This window comes from Narcine bancroftii, chromosome 3 (genome assembly GCF_036971445.1).
Source record: "Narcine bancroftii isolate sNarBan1 chromosome 3, sNarBan1.hap1, whole genome shotgun sequence".
NCBI classification, from domain to species: domain Eukaryota; kingdom Metazoa; phylum Chordata; class Chondrichthyes; order Torpediniformes; family Narcinidae; genus Narcine; species Narcine bancroftii.
The window spans coordinates 254,228,536-254,255,184 of NC_091471.1; the positions used below are offsets into that span (position 1 = coordinate 254,228,536).

The 26,649-nt window shown below is 46.4% G+C and overlaps 1 protein-coding gene across 2 annotated transcripts in view; it reads right to left on the bottom strand.

Annotated features, from left to right (window-relative positions):
- Positions 1–1,156: 1,156 nt before the first annotated feature.
- The window catches only part of LOC138758559 (outer dynein arm-docking complex subunit 3-like), a 61,630-nt gene continuing 36,137 nt past the window's right edge, over positions 1,157–26,649 (bottom strand). For both annotated transcript variants that reach the window (XM_069927654.1, XM_069927653.1), the window contains 6 exons: positions 22,737–22,880; positions 21,263–21,423; positions 16,017–16,173; positions 6,273–6,422; positions 5,252–5,336; positions 1,157–2,393 (listed from right to left, as the gene is read on the bottom strand). In XM_069927654.1, the coding sequence (XP_069783755.1) occupies positions 2,191–2,393; positions 5,252–5,336; positions 6,273–6,422; positions 16,017–16,173; positions 21,263–21,423; positions 22,737–22,880 (900 nt within the window). In that variant the 3' untranslated portion in view covers positions 1,157–2,190. The remainder of the gene's footprint in view (positions 2,394–5,251; positions 5,337–6,272; positions 6,423–16,016; positions 16,174–21,262; positions 21,424–22,736; positions 22,881–26,649) is intronic.

The following is a 26,649-nucleotide window of genomic DNA, read 5'->3' on the forward strand; positions in this document are numbered from 1 at the left end:
AACATCAGTGAAGAACTGTTGGAGCCTCCACGTCGATGCAATCATGATGAAGGCCTGCCAGTGGCTATACTTGGTGAGGAGTTTGAGGAGATTCGGTATGTCACAGAGACTCTCGAAAACTTTTACAGGTAGACCGTGAAGAGCATTCTGGCTGGTTGCATCACTGTCTGGTACAGAGGTGGCAACGCCAGTACAGGAAAAACTCCACAGGGTTGTTAACGTGGCCTGCAGCATCACAGGCACCAGACTTCACTCCGTCGAAGATATCGACACGAGGCAGTGTCTTAAGAAAGCAGCCTCTATCCTAAAGGACCCCCATCACCCAGGCCACACCCTCTTCACTCTGCAACAGGAAAAGGTACAGAAGCCTGAAGACGAGCACTCAGTGGCACAAGGACAGCTTCTTCCCCGCTGCCATCAGATTCCTGAAGAATCAATCAACCAAAGACACTGCCTTACTTTTCGTACACTATTTTTAAATTTATTTTGTAAGGTGCTTTATATAAATGTTTGCACTGTGATACTACTACAGGGTAACATATTTTGGAGCATGTTCATGGCAATAAATTCTCATTCTGACCTTATTGCATATTATGGTGTGGGTCGAAGTCCTGGTACTCCCCTATTTGTAATTTATGTGACTTTCATCCATCTGCACATACGACAGAAAATTTGTTTAAAAAAATAAAGAAAAAATATAAGATTTACATGGTTTAAGTTGTACTTGACAAACTATAACAGGGATACAGGGCACGTAAGACCCAAAATCTGCGTACTTACCTTGTTAGTCGGGGTCCCGAGGGCCATAGGCTGGGCACGGCCATCTTGAATTCTGTGTGCATGCGCGAGTCTTTGGTTGGTGTATGGGTGGTGAATTTGCACATTGGACTTCAGTTGGCACATGTGCAAGAGTTAAGCACCCTAACGATATTGAATTTGTACTCTTAACTCTCGCACATGTGCCAACCGAACTCCAATGCGCAAACTCACCACCCATGCACCAACCGAAGACTCGCGCGTGCGCTCAGGAATCAAGATGGCTGCACCCAGCCTACGGACCCTGGGACCCCGACTAACAAGGTAGGTACGCACATTTTGACTCTTACGTGCCCTGTATCCCTGTTATAGTTTGTCAAATACAACATAAACTATGCAAATTTTATATTTTTTATTTATAATTTTTTTAACAAATATTTGCAATTCTGACATTTGTCCATTTTGAGATACAACTGATACTTCAGTCTGAATTATGGTTGTAAGTTTGGGAACATCTGTGAAAGAATATCTGTTGCTTTAAATGGAAAGTGATTGCAACATGCTGCCGGGCAGAAGGACTTGGGAGTGACTGTGCATGTATCATGAAAGGTTGGCTTTCATGTCCAGCAGGCTATCAAGAAAGAAAATAGAACGTTGGCCTTCATTGCTGGAGGGATTGAATTTAGAAGCAGGGAGGTTATGCTGCAACTGGTGAGGCCGTATCTGGAGGACTGCGTGCACTTAAGGTCTCTTACTTGAGGAAGAATGTACTGGCTTTGGAGGCAGTGCAGAGGGGGTTCACCAGGTTGATTCCAGAGATGAGTGGGGTTAGCCTATGAGGAGACAATAAGTTGTCTGGGATTGTACTCACTGAAATGAGAGGGGATGTTATAGAAACATATAAAATTATGAAAATTATAGATAAGATAGAAATAGATAAGTTTTTCCCATTAGTGGGGGAGACTAAAACCAGGGGACGTAGCCTCAAGATTCAGGGTAGTAGGTTTAGGACAGAGATGAGGAGGAACTGGTTTTCCCAGAGGGTGGTGAATCTATGGAATTCGCTGGCCATTGAAGCAGTGGAGGTGACCTCAGTAAATATAGTTAAGACAAGGTTGGATAGATTTTTACATAACAGGGGAATTAAGGGATGTGAAGGAAGGCAGGTTGGTGGAAATGAGCCTATCATCAGAACAGCCATTGAACAGAGGAGCCAGATGGGCAACAGCTGCTCCTATTTCTTATGTACTCATGTTCTACTTTGGGTTTAACCCTGGTGTTCTGTGGTGGGATTCTAGTCCATTGCCTGATACTGCTTACTGCACACTGATTCAAATACCCAGCGGCTGTTCTGAAGATGAATGCTGTAAAGAATTCTATCCCCCAGTCCCTCTGGCAACCTTTGCTTGGCTGGGACCCAGAGGTGTGCGAGGACTAGCGAACAGGGGTGGGAAGAGGTAGGGTGCTTCCCTCTTGAGCTGATTTGTACTTTGCTTTCTTCTTTTTCGGGCGAGATTTCCTTTTCGTCTTCCAGTCGACAATTTGCTGTGACTGCCGCTTCAGCATTGCTCTCGTGATGATATCACCAGCGTCGTCTTCGCTGTCATCATCTTCATTGGCGTCATCCACATCGGCACCTGGAGTAAGGAAGCCTGCAGTTACTCGTCACTGAATGGTAATGGATCCATTAGAATGTTAATGAACAAGGGTGGGGACAGAGAAGAAGGGGAACAGGCAACCAGTGACTGTATTGGCAGTGTAGCCATCAGTATAGACCTGTGGAGAGCAGGGAGTGGAGGCACAGCTCTCCCATGGTGGTCCAACCACCCCAGTCCAACTGTCGCCAGCTCCGTACAGGCTTTAAACGGGCCAAGGGTGGTTTTATTTAAAATCCATATCAATAAGCTCGAGAGGATGCTGAGAAGATTCACTAAAATGTTGCCTGGATTGCAGTATCTAGAATACAGAGAAAGATTAAGTAGACTGGGTCTTCATTCACTGGAGCATAGAAGGTTGGGGATTTGATAGAGGTATATAAAATTATGAAGGGGTTAGACAGAGTAGATGTGAATAGGCTCTTCCCCTTGAGGGTAGGAGAGATTGGAATGAAGGGTCATATATGAAGGGTTAAGGGGAAAAACTTCAGAAGTAACCGAAGAGAGTGGTGGCTGAGTGGAATGACCTTCCAGAAGAGGTGGTTTCAGTAGGGTCAATATTGTTATTTAAGAGGAGGCTGGATGAGTGCACGGATGTGAGGCGGTTAGAGGGTTATGGGCAGGGAACAGGTAAGTGGAACTAGTGGAGTTTTACAAATCAGTGGGAACTAGAAGGGCCAATATGGCCTGTTTCCATACTGTAATTGTTATATACGGTTATAGGATGGTGACAGACCAGTGAGGGATTCTGCAGCTGAGGAACACACAGGTGGCGGACTGCCGGAGATGGCAATTGAGGGATTCACACTGGGTGGTGGACTGCTGGAAACTGAAGGGGTACCAGGTATGGGAACCAGGATGCGAGAGGATGCCGAGGGCGCTGAAGGGGGGCGACACACACTCCCTTTTGCTTCTCTTTCTCTGACTGCAAGAGGCACTTCAAGTGATTTTGGCCAATAGCGAATCGGTCTACCTTGCAGCAGGCAAAAGGCAATTACGTGTAATATGACACTGTTTTTATTACATAACAATAAATTAAATCCTGATTCTTGAAGAGAGACACATGCGGACACAAAGAAAGAGGTCCGTAGAGGGAGAGATTTAAAAAAGATAGCCAAAGAAACTGGAGCCACGTTACCCCTACAGGCAGTTCTCAATCAGGTTAAGGCTGATCTGATATCTTCATCAACCATTTCCCCATTACCGTTTCCTTCTCAGTCTTATAGAATCTCTCCACAGCTGGATATGGTGGAGAATTTCAAAGAATTGTAACCTCAGACGTTTCTCAACTTTTCAATGTTAAACTGATATCCTTTTACTCTCAGATTAGGTGCCCTAGTTCTAAATTCCCCAGGAGGTGAAACACCCTTGCAGAGCGTACTCTGAAAAGCAACTTCAGAACCTTATTTGTATTGATAACATTACCTCCTTTTCCTCTAAACATCAGAGAATTTTTTTTTTCAAAACGCAAAATCAGAGGGGAGAGAAATTAAGTTGTACATAAATGAAAACAGGGCCATTAGCACAAGTCCATGCTGATCATCAACCATTCAGTCACAATTATCCCATTTTTTTGTGCAACAATTCCCTTAGATTCTACCTGTCAATAAGGGGAAATTTACAGTGGCCTGAGATTGGGAGGAAATCCAATGTGATCAGAGGGAGAAGTAGCGCCGAGGTTAGGTTGATTCCAGGTTCACTATACCACCCATTGGAGAGAGTGTGAGATCCAGTGTGAAGAGAGGAGTTGCTCTTTGGGAGGACAAGCCAAGGTCGGACACCGATATGGGAATAAAGATACATAATTCCCTGAAAGTGGCATCAAAGGTAGATAGAGTCATAAGGCATATTAGCCTTCATAAATCAAAGTACTGAGTACAGGAATTGGGATATTATGGCAAAGTTGTATAAGGAATTGGTGAAGCCAAATTTGCAGTATTGCGTGCAGATTTGGTCACCAAACTACAGCAAATATAGCAATAATATTGAAAGAGTGCAAAGATTTACTCGGATGTGGCAGGGACTTTAAGAATTAAGTTACAGGGAAAGTTTAAACAGGTGAGGACTTTTTTTTCCCTGGAGCATAGAAGAGTGAGGTGTGCAAGATTATGAGGGGTATAGACAGAATAAATGCAACTAGGCTTTTGCCACTGAGGTTAGGTGAGATGCAAACCAGAAGACATGGGCTAAGGTTTAAGGGGGAACAGGAGGTGGAATTTCTTCCCACAGAGAATGGTGGGAGTGTGGGGTTAGGGTTAGGGTTAGGGTTAGGGTTAGCTGCCAGCTGAAGTGGTGAATGCGGGTTCGATCTTCACATTTAAAAAAAATTTGGATGGGTACGTGGATAGGAGGTCTATAGAAGGCTAGGGACTAGGTGAAGGTCAAGGCCAAAGGGCCCGTTTGGTGTGCTCTAATGTCCTAAGGTTCTAATACATGCCACCTTTTGCTCAAAGAACATTCTTTTTTTCTTTTACAGCAGGTCTGAGATGCTGCAAACACAGGTAAAAACCAAAGTATGAAACGCGAGGCACAACTGCAATTAGACGCTGGACAGTTGCGAAAGAGGCAAAAATTACAAACTTTTTCTGTTTTATTGTGGACTTTCTGAGGTAAGGAGCTAACTGAAGCAGCAGAGAAGATCAGATAACGGCAGTAATATCCGAGCCTTGTATTTAAATGAGGGATTTTCCTGTTACACTCTTAAGTTTATTGTCATAGCTTTTCCTGTATAACTTACTGATAATTGCAGTAATAACATATGCTATAGTTGGCTACAGAAGCACAAACCAAATGGAACCAAAGCCAATGAGACAGTGTGCAGGGAACATTGCGGTTCTCACCCTCATAGATATCGAGCTTTTGGATCACAGGCAGTTTCACCTTCATGTTGTAAGGCGGGAGTTTGCCTTCAATGCTGGCGTGGAACTGAAAAACAAGAAATCAGATATCCAGCTCGTTACCAGCAATTAGATTCGCAACAGGAACTGACAATCACAGGGGTTTTACTCAGGTTTTTTCCCAACTGACACTCCCTCCTGTAAAGGAGCCCGCCACCTTTCTCGCAACCTCCTCAAGTGTTAGAGCACTTTCCCACTGACCATGCAAGTTCCTGTAGTCCTCCCTCATCTCTAAGTAAGTACTTTCCTATGTCCTGAGGAATTGAATGCTCAGTCCATTATCGCGAACGAATGCATCCCACACTCCCCCGTCCCCAGGTATGGTAAAATCCCTGTTATCTGAATTCGAGCAACCGACAACCTCAAACAAAAGAAATTATGAGTGTATATGTGTAACAGTTAATACCGTGTAAAATTTGACCCCTCTCCCAATTTTTGGCAGAAAAATATATTTTCCCTGTAACGTGGGTAAAAGTCGACACCCCCTTATTTTTGGCTCCAGCCACCCTCCCATCTATGCCCCAACTGCGGATCCTCATCTCGGCCATTAACCCATCCGACGCTGCGTCGGTGGAATTACCACCCGGCCCCAGTTGTTCATCTGCCCGTCCGAGCTGCCGGCTCCTCGAACGATGCGGGTACTTACCTCGGTCAGAAGTAGTAATAGTGACCCCCTAAATTTTACCCGAAAAAAATTGGTCCCAAAAAATCGACTGCGGTAGGTAAAAAAATACGAAAATTTAAAATTAATGGTCAGCACACCAATTCACGCAACATCTCAAGCAACTGGATAGTTCACTTGTGCAGCACCTACCAATTCCCAAAGGTGCTGGATACCGGGGGTTTTACTGTCATTGAATGCCAATCTCCTCCCTCTTCACAGCACCCTGTCCACACCCAGAATGGATAGCAGAATGTAGCTGGATCCTAATCAATTAGTGGAAATGATCAAATGATCTCGCACCTCATCATCTTCCATCAGCTGCAGCATCTTGTTCAGGTCAAGGGAGCGGAGCTGTTGATAGAGATGCAACAGCTTCACTTCAGTCACTGACAGCAAGTCCAACACATACTCGTCTGAGGTGGAGCTCGGGACAACAGTGGCAATATTATCCTGTGATTGCACAAGATCGACAGTTTAGTTAGGTGGCAATATCCTCTAGTAAAACATGAAAGTCTGCAGACACTGTGATTGAAGTAAAAACGCAACGCTGGAGAAAATCAGCAGGTCAAACAGGGTACTTCATATAGCAAAAATAAAGATACATCACAAACGTTTCAGACTTGAGCCCCTCATTAAAATGTTGGCAGGCTTCTGAACAAAATGATGGGTGTAGGGGTAGGGGGAGAAGCAAGAGATAGTTGGTGGATAAGGGAGGGAAGGCACGCCAGTAGACAGGGGAAGGAGGGAGGGCTCTGTGAATGAAGAGGGAAGGGGGCAGAGATCTGGAGGAAATAAGAGAGAGGGATGGGGAGAAAAGAGAGTGGGCTGGCAGAAACTGGAGAAGTTCATGTCAATGCCACTCTTGAGTGCCCAGACGGAAAATTAAGTGTTGTTTAATTTGCGTGTGGTCTTGTTATGACAATACACGAGGCCAGTGACAGACATGTTGGGGTGGAAGTGGGGTGCAGAATTGAAATGTTAGGCCACTGGAAGCTTCCTGTCATTGATGCGGACAGAGCAGAGGTACTCAGCGAAGTGATCTTTCAGTCTTTGTCCAGTCTCCCCACTAGCTAGGAAGTGATATGAGCATAGCAATGATGAGCATTACAAACAACTTACAAACATATGGACGATAATGACTTATTTACAATTGATCATATTAAATTAAGTTCTAATGTATTGACATCACATACAACCCTGAGATTCTTTTAGCAGCGGGCCAGGCAGAGTTTCTATGAACTAACTGTAAAATGTACACAAGAAATAATTTGTATACAAAAGAGAGAAATGTAAACAAAGAAAGAAATGTAAACAAAATGACTGTGCAATACAGAGTGAAAAGATATTCAGTAATAAGTAATGTGCAAAGTAAGATTCCTTAAATGAGTCTCTGATTGAACCTTTTGATTGGGAGTCTGATGTGGAGAGGTCGTACTGGTTTCTGAACCTGGTGTAATGAGTCTTGTGGCACCGATACCTCTTTACTAATGGCAGCATCGAGAACAGAATATGTCCTGGGTGGTGTGGGTTCTTGATATTTGTCATTGCTCTCGAATGATAGCGTTCCATGTAGACTTTCTTGCCTGTGATGTCCTGGGCTGTGTCCACTATTTGTTGCAGGGGCTTTCCGCTCAGAGGTTTTGGTGCCTCCGACCCAAGACGTGATACAGCTAGTCAGCACACTTTCCAATATATCTCTCTGGAGATTTCCCGGGGTTTCTGATGTCAATCCAAACCTCCGCTAACTCCAGAGGAAGTAGAGGTACAGATGTACTTTCCTCACAATGCCAATAGTGTGTTGGGTCCAGGAAAGATCCTCCGAGATAGTGACACGCAAGAACTTAAATTTGCTCACCCTCTCCAGCTCTGATCCCGTAATGATCAGTGGACGGTACACCTCTGGTTTTCCCTTCTTAAAGTCTACAATCAGCAATGAGGAAGGATACCAGAAATAGAGATCAATGGGTGTCCCAACAACAACATTGCACTTTAACTAAGTAAAACCAAGCAAATAACTGCATTTCAGGAAGGGGAAAGCAGGAGAACACATCATCATGGGGTCAGCAGTGGAGAGGATAAAGAACTTCAAATCCCAAGCTGTCAACACACCTGAAGATCTATCCTGATGCAAACATGAAGGCTCACCAGCAGCCATACATCATGAGGAGTTTGAGGAGATTTGGTATGTCACCAAAGGCTAGAAAAATTCTACAGGTGTACTGAGGAGAGCATTCTAACTGGTTGCATCACTGTCTGGTCTGGAGGTGCCAATGCATGGGACAGGAAAAAAACGAGAGGGTCGTGAACTCAACCAGCGCTATCACAGGCATCAGTTTTCACTCCATCGAGGACATCTACAAGAGGCAGTGTTTCAAGGAAGCAGCCTCTATCCTCGAGGACCCCTACCATGCTCTTCACTCTGTGTGGTGGTACACCATCTGCCTAGTGCAGGGGGCAACCTCTGTACCTGCAGGAGTGCAAGGGGGCAGTACAACACCTGGCTGGCTGTCAATCAGTCAGCCTGAATGGATCAAGCCCCACCCAGTCGGGTGTCAATCACCCTCCGGGATATAAGCCTGCGCTGGCCTCCCAAGGCCTCACTCAGAGTTGCTGCAGCTACAGCCAGCCTGGCTCTGTGGAAGTCTTTGTGGATTAAAGCCTGTTGTTCAGTCTTTACCTTGTGTGTGTCTGATTCTGGCTAACAGCGCACCACAATTTAATCCACAAAATTTTCCCATGGATGCCATGGAAAAACTCCTGAGCACAGGGAGCCTCGAAGTCGACCCACGCCACCCAAAAGTCTAGACATGCTTCGAGATCTGGCAGCACGCGGTCGAGGCAATCATTGAGGCGCACGCAGGCGGCATCCTGGACTCAGATCAGAAGAGGCTGGTCCTACTCTGGTCAAAGCTGGGTCCCCATGCCTTCCAGGCAACCAAAGGCTGCTCCATGTACAAGAGCGCAATGGACACTCTTGAGAACTTGTACAAACCTCCCATGAATCTGGTCTGTGCAAGGTACCTCCTCAACACCCAAGCCCAGCAACCTGGGGAGATGGCTGAGTCTTACCTAGGACACCTGCGAGAGTTGGCCCGACCATGTCTGGCTGAACCCGGGGTAGGCGCAGAGGAGGCTGAGAGGCTGATCCGGGATGCCTTCGTCCGAGGGCAACGCTCGAGAGCCATCCAGCAGAAGTTGCTGGAAGATAGTATTTATGCCCTGACCAAGACAGTGGAAATGGTCCGAACCTTGGAAGCTGCAGCCTTGCACATCGAAGCCTTCGATTCCAGGTACCCTCAGGTTCCCTCATGGCCCTCTCACACTGCAGCTGCAGCCCCAGACCGATCTGGGGAGGAGAATGTCACTGCACAGGTGCCTGGCGCCCCTGTAAGTACTGTGAGTCCTGGTGTGGGTCAGACTGACGATCGTGCCGAAACTGCCCGGCGAGGAACCAATACTGTTCCTCATGCGGCAAGAGAGGCCACTTTGCTAAAGTGTGGCTCTCAAAAGGCTTTTTCAGGTGCATTCTACGCTAAGAATGTGCCTGAAGAAGCAAAAGCAGCCCTTTAAATTGCCGTTCAGGTGGCTGCGTTTAAAGCGCATCGCTGCCCACCTGAAGGACACAGCTACACAGAATGCAGCTCTGGGCACACTCCAGCTCCTGCCCAGTATCAGCTGTGATCAGCAGCCTGACCCTTTAATATCCGCTTTCAGCCAGCTGCATTCAGGTGGCTGGGGGAAATCACTGAGTTGAGCTGATTATTCCTCTCAGAGGAGGGTTACGTAGCTCACCTCAAGAGTGCCTCCTGTACATTCAGGTGGCCTCAAAACAGCTGCATATTTCCTAAATATGTGGCTTTACATGTGGGGCAGTTGGCCACCTGAAAGTGCCGAGAACCAGCCGGCAGCTCAGCGACCTTCTATGACCTCCCCAGCTCCCCCATGGACCCCTGCACGTGTGCGTGCCATGCGGTGCCATTGTCCCCGCTATAACTTCCGCCTTCCCCGACTCTGATGGTGCAGCATCCAGCTCCATCAGCAATGATCGTAGCATATGTCCTGAGCACCTGGACCAGCTCTTGCCAGTGCCGCTCGCCGAGAACTACAGCAACATCGCTCACGGTGTGATGTCACTTCCGGCTGACGTAATGAAGTAACTGCCGCTGGTCGCAACGATGTCACTTCCCCTGGTGCATCGAACACAACTGGGGAAGAAGGCCAGCCACGCAGCGGGCCCCCACGTGCCACCGCCATCATGGGGCAGGCAGTGGCCGACACAGAGGGCCCCCGACGATGACAAGAATGACATGGTGAACACGGGCGATGACCAGGCTGCCCGATCGACGTTCCCCATGCCTCTGGATGCCATTGCTGCCGCGCACCACAACCGATGTCGACATGGACAACACAGGCGATGACCAGGCTGCCCTACTGATGCACCCAATGCCTCTAGACGCCATCGGCTGCCACACGCCACACCCCACAACTGACATCGACGTGGTCAACATGGGCAATGACCAGGCTGCCCTACTGACGCTCCCCATGCCTCTGGACACTATAAATCACCACGCACAATCAGAGAGCGATGACTCTGACCCTGAGACGGTCCTGGCTGCCACCACACTGACCAGGGACATCCCTCATGACCTCAGACGCTCTATGATGGATGTGCAAGTCAACGGGCAGGTAACAATGTGCATGTTCAACAGTGTCAGCACCAAGAGCTTCATTCACCCGAGTGTGGCCCACTCCCTGAGATTAAAAGTCCACCCCACCACCTGCTCGATTGCCCTCGCCGCCAAGGATAAGACTGTTGGTACCCTCGGGCGCTGCTCGGCTGATATAATGGTGGGAGGGGAGACTTACACAGGGTTCAGGCTCCTGATCATGCCAAAACTCTGCGCCCCAGTCCTCCTGGGCCTAGATTTCCAGTGCCACCTGCAGAGTGTCACCCTTTCCTTCGGGGGGCCCCAACCTCCACTCACATTACACAGCACACCAACCTACCAGCCCCGGCCAACCTGCAGCCTCTCCACACTTTGCATCACCCCACCGGCGCTCTTTCCACATTTTACGCTAGGCTGCAAGCCGATCGCTGCCAGAAGTAGTCGCTATTGCGCCGCAGACAGAGACTTCATCAAGGCGGAGGTGCGGTGACTCCTGGCGGAAGGTGTCATAGAGCTCAATAATAGTCCTTGGAGAACCCAAGTCCTTGTGGTCAAAGGGGGAAGTAAGCCGAGGATGGTCGTGGATTACAGCCAGACCATTAACCAGTACACCCAACTGGACGTCTACCCCCTGCCGAGGATCGCCAACATGGTCAACGAGATAGCCCGCTACTGGATTTTCTCCATGATTGACCTGAAGTCGGCGTATCACGAAATCCAAATCCACCTGAAAGACAAGCCCTACACTGCCTTTGAGGCAGATGGGTGCCTGTTCCAATTCTGCCGAATTCCCTTTGGGATCACGAACGGGGTCTCCATCTTCCAGCGGGAGATGGATCGCATGGTAGACTGGTACAAGCTAAAGGCTACATTTCCATATCTGGATAATGTCACTATCTGCAGCCATGACCAGCAGGACCACGATGCTATCCTGGAAAAATTCCTCCAGACGGCCGGGGAGCTGAACCTCACTTACAATAAGGAGAAGTGTGTGTTTAACACCACCCGCCTTGCCATCCTGGGGTATATCGTGGCCCATGGGATCATCAGCCCAGATCCAGAAAGGGTGCGTCTATTAATGGAGCTACTTCTCCCCCCCACCATGCTAAAGGCCCTTCGCAGGTGCCTTGGCCTATTCTCCTATTACTTGCAGTGGGTCCCTCGCTTCTCGGACAAGGTCCGCCCACTGGCCCAAGCTACAATTTTTCCCCTCCCACCCGAGGTGCAGGCAGCCTTCATCCACATCAGGCTGGACATCACGGACGTCACGATGCAGGCCTTGGATGAGGACTCCCCCTTCCAGTTGGACAGTGATTCCTCCGCTGCTACCCTCAGCCAAGGGGGCTGCCCCATCGCTTTCTTCTCTAGGACCCTCGACGACTCCGAGCTAGGTCATTCCGCCATTGAAAAGGAGGCCTAGGTGATTATAGAAGCGGTCCACCACTGGCACCACTACCTGGCCGGCAGTAGATTCATCCTCCTTACAGACCAGTGGGCTGTGGCGTTCATGTTTAACATGACCCCCAAGAGCAAGATCAAGAACGACAAGATCCTGCGCTGGAGAGTCGAGCTGGCAACTTACAGTTACGACATCCAGTAACGCCCCGGGAAGTTTAATGACATCCCTGATGCCCTCTCTCGGACCTACGCATCTATGCATGACAACAGGCTTCAGCTATTGCATGAGTCCCTCTGCCATCTGGGTGTCACCAGGTTGTACCACTTCATTAAGTCCCAGAACCTGCCGTATACCATCAGGAACATCAGGGACATGACCGAGGACTGCCGGGTCTGCGCGGAGTGTAAACCCCGTTTCTTCTGCCCGCCCCAGGCCCATGTCATAAAGGCCACTCAGCCCATTGAGCGATTCGACATGGACTTCAAAGGCACCCTGCCTTCCATGAACCTAAATGTCTACTTCCTCATGGTAGTTGACAAATACTCATGGTTCCCTTTCGCTATCCTTTGTCTGGACACCTCCACGGCCACTGTCATCAGAGCCCTGGGGCAGATCTTCACCATGTTTGGCTACCCCGCTTTCATCCACAGCGACCGGGTGTCTAGTTTCATGAGTGACGAGCTGCGTCAGTACCTGATGGCGAGGGGCATCGCGATTATCCACACAACAAGTTATAACCCGAGAGACAATGGGCAAGTGGAACGTGAAAACGGGGTGGTCTGGAAGGCAGTCCTCCTGGTTCTCAAGTCAAAAGGGTGGACCATTGTGTACTGGCAGGACACCCTGCCCGAGGCGATCCATGCCATTCGGTCACTGCTATGTACCAACGAGATCCCTCATGAATGTCTGTTCACATACCCCAGGAAGTTGGTGAAATGTCCCTCCCAGCATGGCTCCTGTCCCTGGGACCAGTGCTCGTAAGCACGTATGAACTCCTGTCCCTGGCACCAGCAGATGCACCCACCACTCCACAGCATCCTTCAACCCAGGACGACACCGACCGGGCATACATCCCCATCCCCAGGCAGCTATGGGGTGCGCAGGACCTCCTTGACCACCAGGGGCCTGCTTCAGCCCTGGGGGACGAACCTGCCCCCCACTCATCCAATACAACTCTCACACGTCAACCCTGGCCCCCTTGGCCACCACACAAGTCACACAGACCCCTGCCGCCAGACCCCCACTTCCCCTCCGGCCAGTGACCAGGAGCCAGTCCTATGATGGTCACAGAGACCCCAGCAGCCGTCAGATTGTCTCAATTTGTAAATATTGTATTTTGTATAGAGGGTACAATTCTTTGTTACTGCCCCCCCAGAACAATTTTGAAGAAGGGGTGAATGTGGTGGTACACCACTGCCCTACTGCAGGGGGCAACCTCTGTAACTGCAAGAGAGTACTGCCGGCATACTGCAGGGGGCAACCTCTATACCTGCAAGAGCCTACCACCAGCCTACTGCAGGGGGCAACCTCTGTAACTGCAAGAGAGTACTGCCGGCATACTGCAGGGGGCAACCTCTATACCTGCAAGAGCCTACCACCAGCCTACTGCAGGGGGCAACCTCTGTAACTGCAAGAGAGTACTGCCGGCATACTGCAGGGGGAAACCTCTATACCTGCAAGAGCCTACCACCAGCCTACTGCAGGGGGCAACCTCTGTACCTGCAGGAGTGTAAGGCGACAAGACAACACCTGGCCGGCTGTCAATCAGTCGGCCTGAATGGATCAAGCCCCATCCAGTCGGATGTAATCCCGAGGCCTCACACTGAGTTGCTGCAGCCACAGCCAGCCTGGATTGGTAGAAGTCTTTGTGGATTAAAGCTTGCTGTACAGTCTTTACCTTGTGTGTGCCTGATTCTGGCTAACAGCACACCACACTCTGCTACCATCAGGAAGGAGGTGCAGGAGCCTGAAGAAAAAAACCCCAACATTACAAAAAACTGCTTCTTCCCCTCTACCATCAGATTTCTGAACGGACAATGAAACACAGACACCACCTCTCTTTTTCTTTCCTTTTCCCTAGTATTTTTAAATATAATTTATAACAATATTTGCCCTGTGATGCAATGAATTTCATGACAATAAATACTGATTCTGATTCATCTGATGGATGACTGAGTGTGTCATCATCTAAAACATATCGAGTTCTATCAGATTATTTCCCGAGAGGAACAGATGAGAATATTCATCATCTGGAATGCAACAGATTAGTCTCTGACTGCAATTTGACTGAAATTAATAGATTATTCCTCCCCCCCCCCCAATTAAAATCCTTCAGAATTATTTGCTCACTGTCAGGAATGAAACAGGTCACAAATCTGGAAGTCTCTGCAAATTATCAGATGATTCTGTGTCTGGATCCCTTCAGATATCTCTTCTTATGCATCCAAAACACACAGGAATAAATCAGATTGTTTCCTATTTGAAACACTCTGGAATCAATCAGATCACTGTCAACCACAAAAATAAGATGGTGCTGTGATTGTAGTACAGGAACTCTGAGGAGACGAAGTACCTTTGGTGCTGATAGCTGCACCTCACTAAGGTAGGGATGGTAGGCACCACTGGACCTCACTTATCTCCTAAATCTCTCCCTTGTTGGCTCCTCGGGCCACACCCTGGAAACCGCTTCAGCTAGCGGGTGAAAACAAGCGAGGGGACGGTGTCATTACAACACTGCTAGATGATCATCCCAACAGCAGAGCAGGGGATGAGGGGTCATCTCCCGACGGCTGCAAAGGTGGATGAGGATGTCCAACAATGGGTGGGGGAGGCTTGCGAGCATGCCACAAGACTGTCATGGACCCCCGACACTCAGGGCTCATCTACCTGGATTCGGAGGACTGTGCGGAAGAAGCCATCGCCAGTTCAACGGGCAGAAAGGCGATTCTCAGCACTGTGTTGTGGAGTGCTAAGAGTGAGACGCACAAAGAACACTGCTGACCATCCACTGCATCCTGACCTGTCTCTGGCTGTCTTGACTCTGTCTTGCCACTGGTTGGGACAAAAGAGTAAGGCCGATGACCCGCGCAACTCTCCTTCACTGTAATCCAAATCAAGCGCAGGTCATGACTTCAACCCAATAACAACACAACAGGTATAGGTAAAGAAATGCTGGAGGAACTCAACAGGTCTTTCAGCATCCATGGAAGGTAAAGGTATGTAACTGATGTCTCGGACCTGGGCCCTTCCTCAAGGAATGAGCACAAAGTAGGCTGGCGCCTGGATTAGAAGAGTGAAACATGGAAGTCTGCAGATGCTGCGATTGTAGTAAAAACAAATGGCCATAAATGCTGGAGAAACCCAGCCGGTTTTGAAGCGTCCATTAAGGGGCAAAGATAGATTACCGACGCTTCGGGCCTGACCCCTTGTTCAAGGTAAAAGGCAGGGGGAGGAGACCAACAGGCAAAAGGTGTTCATTGCATATGGAGAGGTCAGGAGAGGTGAAAGGTAAAAAATCAATCGGGGGGGGAGGGTGCGGGGGAGGTGATTCTGTGAATTCAGAGCTGGGGTAAAGGAGACAGAGGGAAAAGGGAAGAGAGCGAGAGACAGAGCTAGAGGGAAGGAGAGAGAGGGAAGGATGAGGAGAAGGGGACGGTGAATGGAAACTGGAGAAGATGATGTTAATGCCATCTGGTTTGAGTTGAATACAGGTGCCTGTTTGCTTTTTACTCATTCCTTGAAGAAGGGCCCAGGCCCAAAATGTTGGTTATATATCCTTACCTCCGATAGACACTGCAAGACCTGCTGAGTTCCTCCAGCATTTCTGTATCAATCAGATTATTTCCACCCTGTCTGAAATCAGTTTGGATAGTTCCGGAACACCATGGAATCTGTCCATTTATTTCTGGTCAGTTACATTTAGTGCAGGTTACTCATGGCCTGAAACACGTTGGTATAATGAGTTGTGCCTTTACTTACAACTTGTACATGTTGCACTTTTTCAGAGATGTGCTCCACGCCAGCTTTAATGGACAGAAGGATGCGGTTGATGTACTCAAGGTGCTCCAATAATTTATCTCGTCGCTGTTGCTCATCCTCCAGGTGAGCTTGTAGCTCAGTTAACAATTTCTGCTCACTGGGTCAAAAAAAAAACCAGACATTCGATTTAAAGCAATGGACAAGAATGTAGATGTGCTGATTTGGAAGTTTGCGGGCAATACACAATTGGTGGGGTTTTGGATCGTGAAGATTTGAACAGAGAAATAGCAGATAGAGTTTAATCTAGATGAGTGTGAGATACAAAGGGAAAGTAAATAGTAAAAAGCAGGACCATTGATGTAGACGGGGGGCATTGAGTACAAATGTTGGAAAATTGCATTGCAGTTCATGCAGAAATTCCCAAGTTAGAGAGTATTAGCTGTAAGGAGTAATTACACAGACTTTATTTGCCTTCTGGAGTGTCAGAGGCTGAGCAGAGACCTGATATTTTCCATAATCTATAAAACTAAGAGTCAAAGTCATCTTCCCAGAGAGGAAATGGTGATTACAAAGAGGGTGTACGTTTAAGGTGAGGTGGAAGCAAGTTTTTTTTTAAATGCACAGACGGCTAAGTGCCTGACCAATGGGGGGAGCTGATGGAAGCAGGTACCAGCCTGACATTTAATCCTTTGGACTCCGTGTCCCAGTTTTCAGGCACTGGCCTTACACCCAACCTCCAGGTGGTTCAGACTGGTGTTCATTCTGTAGTTTACCCATGGATCCAGTCCACAGTATATATTATGAAAGGTTAAAAATGACCACTACTGTTCCAAAATCTTATGGACTTTAAATTTATACAAAATGTAACAATAAATATATTAATTTGTTAAAAACAGATAAATAACTACTATTTATGAAAAGCAAGAGGGTAAAATACAGCCCAATTTCTGCTGACAGTAAATAAAAGAGGATTCTTCTTTCTTTGGCTTGGCTTCGCGGACGAAGATTTATGGAGGGGGTAAAAAGTCCACGTCAGCTGCAGGCTCGTTTGTGGCTGACAAGTCCGATGCGGGACAGGCAGACACGATTGCAGCGGTTGCAAGGGAAAATTGGTTGGTTGGGGTTGGGTGTTGGGTTTTTCCTCCTTTGCCTTTTGTCAGTGAGGTGGGCTCTGCGGTCTTCTTCAAAGGAGGTTGCTGCCCGCCAAACTGTGAGGCGCCAAGATGCACGGTTTGAGGCGTTATCAGCCCACTGGCGGTGGTCAATGTGGCAGGCACCAAGAGATTTCTTTAGGCAGTCCTTGTACCTTTTCTTTGGTGCACCTCTGTCACGGTGGCCAGTGGAGAGCTCGCCATATAACACGATCTTGGGAAGGCGATGGTCCTCCATTCTGGAGACGTGACCCACCCAGCGCAGCTGGATCTTCAGCAGCGTGGACTCGATGCTGTCGACCTCTGCCATCTCGAGTACTTCGACGTTAGGGGTGTAAGCGCTCCAATGGATGTTGAGGATGGAGCGGAGACAACGCTGGTGGAAGCGTTCTAGGAGCCGTAGGAGCCGTAAGGATAGAGGAACTGAATACATGGAACTTCTTTTGTTCAGAGTCAGATCTAATTGGAATTTTTGAAGAAGTGACTAAAATAGTTGGCAGGGAAATATCATTGTATGTTTATATTTTGTTAATTAATTGAGTTAACTTAAATTTACATAATAAAGCAAGGTACTTGCCGAATACAAGTTTTATTGATTTCGTGTTTTCCAGGGTTTCAACAACTGTAATTTTTAAAAAATAAACATTTTAATTAAAATGTAATTCATTGAATTTAAATAGTCTATTACTTTTGTGAATATTTTTCTAACAGCCAAGAAGTTAGTTAATTTGGCAGCAAAGTTTGTATCTTGATCAGGTGTCAGATTTTATATTCAAGTCATTGCAACAGGGACCAGTCTCAATGCATTGAGTTGGGATGATCCTGGCTGTAGTGCACTACCAGTAACCACCAAGACTAGGCTAAGGGAACGATAGGCTTTAATGTACAGAAAAACCTTGCTGGCCCAGATCCAGGTATAGGAATGGAGGGAAGGAAGAGGTGGCTTGACCTTTATGGCCCAGGACCACAGGAGAGGAGTCATAGGGTATGAGTCATCAGTGGGCGGGCCAGCTCCATATATACATAACTATATATAATGGAGGAAACATATCACCACACTGGCTCTCAGCCAAACAGTGAGTACCAAAAATCTAAATTATCGAATTATACCACAAAGAACAAATGTTTTAAGCTCCTACCCCTACGAATTTAAACTGCATGATTTCAATCACTAAAACTGTTAACTATTAAAAACTAGAAATGCTGGAGCAACTCAGCAAATCTCCCAGCGTCCATAGGTGGTAAAGATATATTGTTAAACACCCCACCTGCCTCCTTAAAGCCTATCGTTCCTCATCCTCCTGCCTCCTTTCCTCTAGTTCTGTCTGTCTGTCTCTCTCTCCCCTTTACCCTCTGCCTCCTTTCACAGACCCAAAATGAACTTTTCCTTTTATCATATCCAATTAACACCTTTTGACTGTTGTTCTGGACTTATCCCCTTCCAATTCTTCCCCCTTTCTCTCCCCCATCTTAATTCAGACACCTGCCTGCTTTTTTGCTTATACCGTGAAGAGGGGCACAGGCCTAAAACATCAGTATCTTTACCTCCACTAGATGCTGCGTATTTTACTGCAATCACAATGTCCGCAGACTTTCATGTTTCACCTCACAAATATAGTACTGATGTTTGGGCCTTAGCCCTGCCCTCAAAGGTGTGAGCAAAAAGCAGGCAGAGGCTGTGATGATACACCACTAGCCAACTGCAGGGGTGCGATCTCTGTACCTGCAGAAAGATCACCGGAGGACAGACCACACCTGGCCGGCTGCCACTCAGCCGACCTGAATAGACCTAACTCCACCTGGCCAGCTGTCAATCAACCACCCAGAATATAATCCTGAGCCGGCCCCTCCCGAGCCAATCACTCGGGAGCCACCAGTACAGCTACCATTGTAGCAGAGACTTTTAACTGAATAAAGATGCACAACCAATGTTTTGGGCTTGAACCTGTGAAAAGAACATGAGATGTTGTTCCTCTTATATTCAATCAAGTACTATTTTTTTTACTGGATTTAACGATTTTTTTTCATATTTAAGAGGTTGGGACTGATGAAGGGGAATCGAGATGATGTTCCTCCAATTAGTGCATGAGATCAAGGACTGCGGGAGCGCAGGAGGCGAATCCATGGACACTCAAAGGGGTGTCAGGCAACACAATTGGCAACTCTTTGTCTGCCTTACAGCAGACTAAAATAAGTTTTTGTTTTATCACACAGCAATAAAAGAAAATTGAACCTATATCTTGGGATCTTTCCCCCCAATAATTTGATGTTAAGCTGACTCCAAAGAATGGTTAGCAAAATCATTAAAAAGGCTTTAAAAATTCATTTTAATGTCAAGTTGACTGGAGTAAAAGAAGACAGAAGTTAGCTACATAAAATCCTGATTAAACCATAGCCAGAGTACTGTGAACAGCTTTGGACAGAACCGCTTTGGTAGGCTACACAGGCCTTGCAGAAAGTAAAATTCAAATTTACCAGAATAGCATAAAATTCTGACGATTTGCCACTAACCAGGTTAATATTGCCTGGAAATCAGTCACTCGTTGAAGTTCTGAAAGTATTAAAAAGAAATAAAAGCTGGGTACTACACCCTGTGGTTGGGGAACCTAGGAAACGTGTTCTAAAACTATAGGTGATGCTGGGAAACAATTCTACATGCCACGGGAGGAGGGCATTTGGATCTTACTTCGACAAGCAGAAATTATGGCTACCTCGATTGTTAATATAAATTGCAGTTTTATGCAAGGTGGCACTGTTAGCAAAGCAGGTAACAAGACGCTCTTACAGCCCCCGGGTTTGAATCCCGTGCTGTCTGTAAGGAGTTTGTACGTTCTCCCCGTGTCTGCGTGGTTTTCCTGCAGGTGCTCCAGTTTTCTCCCACTCTTTAAAACATATAGGGATTATAGGTTAATTGGGGTATTTTGATGGCCTGTTACCGTGCTGTATTTCTAAATTTAAATTTTTAAAAATTAGTTTTGAGCAGTGGTTCTTTCCACCCACATCCCACTTTAAGTAATCTCTATGCCATCGGTGCTCTGTGGTTAGTTAATAAGGGATTGCTTAAGGTGGTATATGAGTGGGAAGGGAAGGTTGGGAATCACAGCTCCTGATCCAATTGTTATTGAAATTTTTTGCTTGAGAAAAATTGTCATTGGCCCATTTCCTTTGGAGTTGTGAAACTGGGCACATAACCGGTCAATGAGGTGCAATTAAAACAGTGGATTTCAAGCTTTTTCTTTCTACCCACATCCAACCTTGAGCAATCCCTTACTAATCACAGAACACCACTGGTTTAGAGGCATGGGTAGAAGTTGGTGATATGAATTTGGGCCAATCACTATCTTATCTGATGGTGAAACTGATTAACAGGACAACTGCTGCTCTACAAATCTTCAGCGAGACCATACAGTGTACTGTGTTCAGCCATGGTCACCTCATTACAGGAAGGATGTGGAAGCTATGGAGAGGGTGCAGAGGTGATTTAGCAGGATGTTGCCTGGATCAGAGAATGTGTCTTATGGGGCAAGGTCAGCAGAGCTGGGGCTTTTCTCCTTGGAGTGCAGATGGACGAGTGATCTACAAGATTGTGAGAGGCCAGCACCTTTTTCCCAGGGTGGGAGTAGGAAACACCAGAGGATATCTGTACAAAGTGAAGGGAGAAAGGTTGAGGGGAGACATCAGGGATAATTTTGCTTATGGGTGTGGGTGCCTGGAATGGAGTGGTGTGGTGGAGGCTGGAAGAACAGGGGCACTTAAGAGGCACTTGGATAAAATAAAAAGCAGAGGGTCATAGGAAATAGGAGCAGGAGCCAGCCATTCGGCCCGACGAGCCAGCTCCTCCATTCAATGAGATCATGGCTGATCTGATGACAGGCTCACCTCCACCTATCTACTTTTGCCATATCGCTTAATTCTGCTATGCAAAAATCAATCCAAACTTGTCTTAAATATGTCTGATATCGCCTTCACTGCTTTCATGGGCAGAGAATTCCATTGATCCACCACCCTCTCGGAAAAGGATGAGGGAGGGAGGGGTTAGTATTTTTTGGAGCCGAAGGGCCTATATCATGCAGTATTGTTCTGCGTTCTTTATACCTGGAGAGTTTGGTTTCACCAGAATATTTCAGATGATCACACTCTGCTTGCAGCCACTCTTTCTCCTCCTTCAATTGTACCAGCTGTGTCGCATTGCCCACCTCCAGCTGTTGCAGGTGCTTCAAGGTCTCTCCCTGCATCACGAAGTGTTTTACTATATCCTGAAGGCAAGAACATGACAGGCCAAAGCCAGAAAATCCTCAAGATTCATTGTATTTTAATCGTAGAACTAACAATATCACAAGGTTCAACGCCACTTTCCACGGCCGCGACCTCTTGTTCCTTTATTCTGATTTTAGGGCCATAGCCCAGGTTTCACTGGTTCCCAGCAATATTTTGTCTTACCCAAGAAATGCTGAAGGTTTAGTGGTGAAGATTACTTAGAAATTGTTACGACATGTTTTTAAAAATATGGAACCTGTATTTAAGGTACACAGGAGATATCCTGTGATGATTCCCCCTCTGGTCTCCAACACCACTATCTCCAATATCCTGAGTGATGTCTATATCAAGACATTTATCCCTTAAGGAAGGAAGGAAGGAAGGTCTGGATGAATCACATAGTTTTTCATCTGTATGTAATTACTGCTTTTGGAAAATAGATGATTTTGTCACATTATAAAGAAGAATTACCCCTTCTTTCACTTTTTTGCTTTTCCTTTGGGGGAGGGGGGGTCTTTCTCTTTTTGTCTTTTCTCTGTTTACTGCTGTTCTTTGAAGGACCGGCTCAGTGTATAATTTTGTGCAGAATTGGATCTTTATGATCATGTGTTGATCCTCCTTTGCATATCAACGTGGAGTTGGGTTCTGGTATTTTATTGTATAGATCTAGGATGTTCCTTGTAACTCCATGTGGATCGAAAATTTTAAAAGTTATTTTTAAAAAAAGAAATGCTGATGGAAACTCAGCAGGTCCTGCAGATCAGATTATTATTTAAATAGCAAGCGAATGCAGTATACTGCTGTTCAGAAGGACTTGGGAGGGCGAATGCATGTGCAGCAGGCTATCGATAAGGTAAGTGGAATGTCATCCTTCATTGCTAGAGGGGAAGGTTATGCTGCATCTGTGGCAGACACATAACTGTGATGAAACCACTGTTGTATGTAAATAACATGACCTTGTACATTGACTCTCCTCTCACTGGCTGGCTTGGGACTCCTCCCCTTTATCCACCATAAGGCTGTCATGCCGCAACCCTGACCCCAGTTCGAGCCCAGGTCATTGTGAGCCAACAACACAAGGGATGCTGTTCATCCCTTGTAATAAAGGCCTTCAGTTCCTGTTACTTCAGTCTTTTGGTTAATTGATCTTGCATAAATGCTTTTTATGTCATCGATAGAAGAGAAATACGGAAGAAAACATAACTTCACCACTTCAGAGGGAAGGGGGCCCGTAATCGTTGAACAGATGAGGCCTTAGACAAATATAGGTTTAAAGAGCATGCCAGCCCTCCGCCCCAAGAGTTGCTCTCACCTGGACATTAGTGACGCCGGTCACTGCTTTAATCAACTGGAAGGAATCTTCTAGTGTGTTGTTGGATCTCTCCTCGGTTGCAGCTTCCTCGGTTTCCGGTCGATCAAGGTGTAGCTCGTCAGAGTGACCAACTGCTCGCAATGCCTGTAGGAAACCATCGGAGTAGCAGGTCACCGTCACCTCGGATACTCAAGTTCTCCAATAAATGACAGTTAAACAGGCAAATCTGCTGATGCACTCATCGTTGTCTGATAAATAAAACTGCAGGAGAAACTCCGCATCCAAAGGAGGAACCAGCATTTTGAGCCTGAGCCTTTCTTCAAGGTCTGAACAAGAAGCAAGCAAGAGGTCATGGGTGGATGTGGGTGGGAGGGCAGAAGAGAAAAAAGCTGGGAAATGATAGGGGATGGGGATGGGTATCTATCTATCTAATCTCAGGATTGAATGGAGAGGAAAGAGGGTGGGAGCTCGAGGAAAGGAGACTTTCAGCCCAGTATTAAATTCACATCTACTACAATCACATTTAAACTTTTTGGCTGCAGGAACAGGCCAAGAGGTCAAATTCTAACACCAATAGTTTTCAAATAAGGGCTCCAAACTTTTTTAAAGAAAATATATTTATCTCTTAAATTAAACGTAATCTTTTCTAAAGGCTTTCATTTCACTATGACATATTTTCATCCCTAAAACCAAGTCAGATTTCCACATCATAGCTAAACACTTTTTAGAAACAGCCAGACACTCTCCACTTTCTTGATCCATCTTGGGAGTCACCAACTCTCTGCAGATATATTCTACAAACCCACCAAATCTCACAGCTACCTTGACTACACCTCCACACTCTGTCCCGGAAAGGATTCTTTCTCTCAAATCCCCCATCTCCGTCTTATCTCTTCCCAGGATGAGGTCTTCCATTTTAGAACATCTGAGATGTCCACCTTCTTTACTCCGATGGCAGTGTTTTCTATAGGTTCTCAATAGAGGGGAGGGTTTTGCCTCCAATGTCCTGGACTGTGTCCACTACCTTTGGGTAGATGTGCACAATGTCTCAAGATGACTGTGTGACTCAGTTCAACTCCATTTACAAATTTGCTGTTGATACCATGGCAGTGGGCTGTATAAAAAGGGGAAATGAGTCCGCATTTAGGATGGAGATTGAAAATTTGGCTGAATGGTACACCAATAACAACCTCAAACTCAATGTCACCAAAACTTAGAAGTTCAGGAAGGGAAGATCAGAGATGTATAATCAGAGGTGGCGAAGGTGAGAAAATTTTAAGTTCCTGGAGTTACTATCTCAGTGGATCTTTTCTGAACACACAAATAACATCATGAAGAAAGTACATCAGCGCCTCTTCTTCCTCAGGAGTTTGCAGAGGTTTGGGATGACATCGGAAACCCAGGCAGATCTCTGCAGAAATGTGATGGAAAGTGTGCTGACTAGCTGCGTCACAATATGATATGTGGACACCAATACTCCTGAGCATAAAGCCCTGCAACAGGTAATGGACACAGCCCAGGACATCACAGGCAAAAACCCTTCCACCATTGAGAACATCTACAGGGAACCCTGCCTGCAGAGAGCAGCAGCAATAATGAAGGATCCAGACCACCCAGCGCATGCTCTGTTCTCACTGCTGCCATCAGGAAAGAGGTATCGGTGCCACAGGACTCAGACCACCAGGTTCAGGAACAGCTACTCTCCCTCCCTCCACCATCAGACTCCTCAACAACAAACTCAATCAGGGACTCATTCAAGCACTCTTACTTGTGCACTTTTGTTTCTTTTTGTACTTCTCTCTGTATTGCACAGTCAGTTGTTTACATTTGTTTATTTATTTAAATGTATACTTTTTTTTGCAATAAGTGATAATTCTGCTGCGCTGGCAGGAAGAAGAATCTCAGGATTGTATCCGATGTCATCTATGCATTCTGGCAATAAATCTGAAATCTTATCACAATTCAGGAGCTGTTGGAGTCTGTCATTGAAACTTAAATTAAAACTATCACTTTTCTAGTTGAAAAGAGAGCTGGATATATAACTGAAAGGGGACATGGAGGTGGGGAGGATGAGGAGTGGGATCTGCTGGATAACATTTACAGAAAGTGGGTATTAAACGACAGAACAAATGGCCTTTCTATTCAAATTCATCGTCAGAGTACAATCATGGCATCACGTACAACCCTGAAATTCTTTTCCTGCAGCGAGGTTTAATCATTTCTATATTAGAATCAGAATTTATTGTCATGAGAGAACAGAGCCTGACTTGGGTAGTGATGACCCTGGATAATTGCTGCTGCTCTCCAATGGCAGCGTTCCATGTGAATGTTCACTACGGTGTTGCCCGTTATGTACTGGGCCACTAGGTTTTGCAGGATATTTCGCTCAAGCACATTGGACCACCCAAACCAGGCCACGATGCAACACTGCACGTGTAGAAGTTTGCCAAGGTTTCTGAAGACATCCTGAACCTCCGCAAACTCCTGAGGAATTGGAGACGCTGATGTGCTTTCTTCATTAACCTGCTGGTTCCAGGAAAGTTCCTCTGAGATAGTGATTCCTAAGAATTTTAATTTGCTCTCCCTCTCTACCTCTGATCACCCAATGATCAGTGGCTCATACACCTCTGGTTTTCTCTTCCTGAAGCCCTCAATCAGTTCCTTGTTCTCAGTGATATTGAGTGAGAGATTGTTGTTAGTGCACCATTCAGCCAAGTTTTTAAATTTCCCTTCTGTATGCAAACTCATTATCTCCTTTTATAACCCGAACCCACTACGGTGGCAACGTCAGCAAACTTATATATATATATATATATATATTCAGCCACAATCATAGGTACAATATGAGTAGAGCAGGGAGCTAAGTATGTAGCCCTGTGGTGCTCCAGTGCTGATGGAGATTGTGGAGGAGATGTTTTTGCCAATCTGAACTAACCAGGGTCTGGAGATAAGGAAATGCAGGATACACAATGGGGTATTCAGGCCCAGGTCTTGGAGTTTGCTGATCATTTTGCAGGGATTATGGTGTTAAATGCAATGTAAATCATCCTGGTGTATGCATCTTGTATCCAGGATTTTGTGTCGAGCTAGTGAAACCTGTGGCTGTGGTAGGGAAATTGGAATGGATCCATGTTGCCTCTGAGACCGAAGCTGACACACTTCAATAATATCCTCTCAAAAAGCTTCATTACTGTGAGTGCCACTGGTCAATAATCTTTTTGGCAGGTTACCACACTTTCCTTGGGCACCAGCACAATTCAAGCATGTCTGAAACAGGTGGGTATTGGGCCCTGTGGAGTGAAAGGTTGAAGATATTGATGAATACCCTGGACAGTTGGTCGGCACAAGTTTTCAGAACTCGGCCGGACAGGATGCTTTCCTTGGATATTATAAACATTTTGTGATTCAACTAAATATAGCAGTTACATTGATCATAGACTCATTCAGCACATTGTCCCTGCATTTCAGGGCACCATAATATTTGGGACATAGCAATGGTATGTATATCGAAGTCGTCACGTTTAGTACTTTGTTGCATATCCCTTCCATGCAATGACTGCTTGAGGTCTGTGGTTCATAGACATCACCAGGAGCTGAGTATCTTCTCTGGTGATACTCTGCCAGGACTCCACTGCAGCCAACTTATTTTGGGGTTTGTCCCCTTAAGTTTTCTCTTCAGCATATGGAAGGCATGCTCAACTGAATTTAGTAAAATCACTAAATGCTGGAGAAGCTCAGCAGGTCAAACAATGTCCTTTACATAGGCAAAGATACAGAACCAACGTTTCGGCTTGAGCTGTTCATCAAAGTATGAGAAAAAGCCGACAAGCATTTACCATTGCTACATGAAGGTCACTGTTTGACCTGCTAAGCTTCCCCAGCATTTTGTGTTTATACTTCAACCAGGATGTCT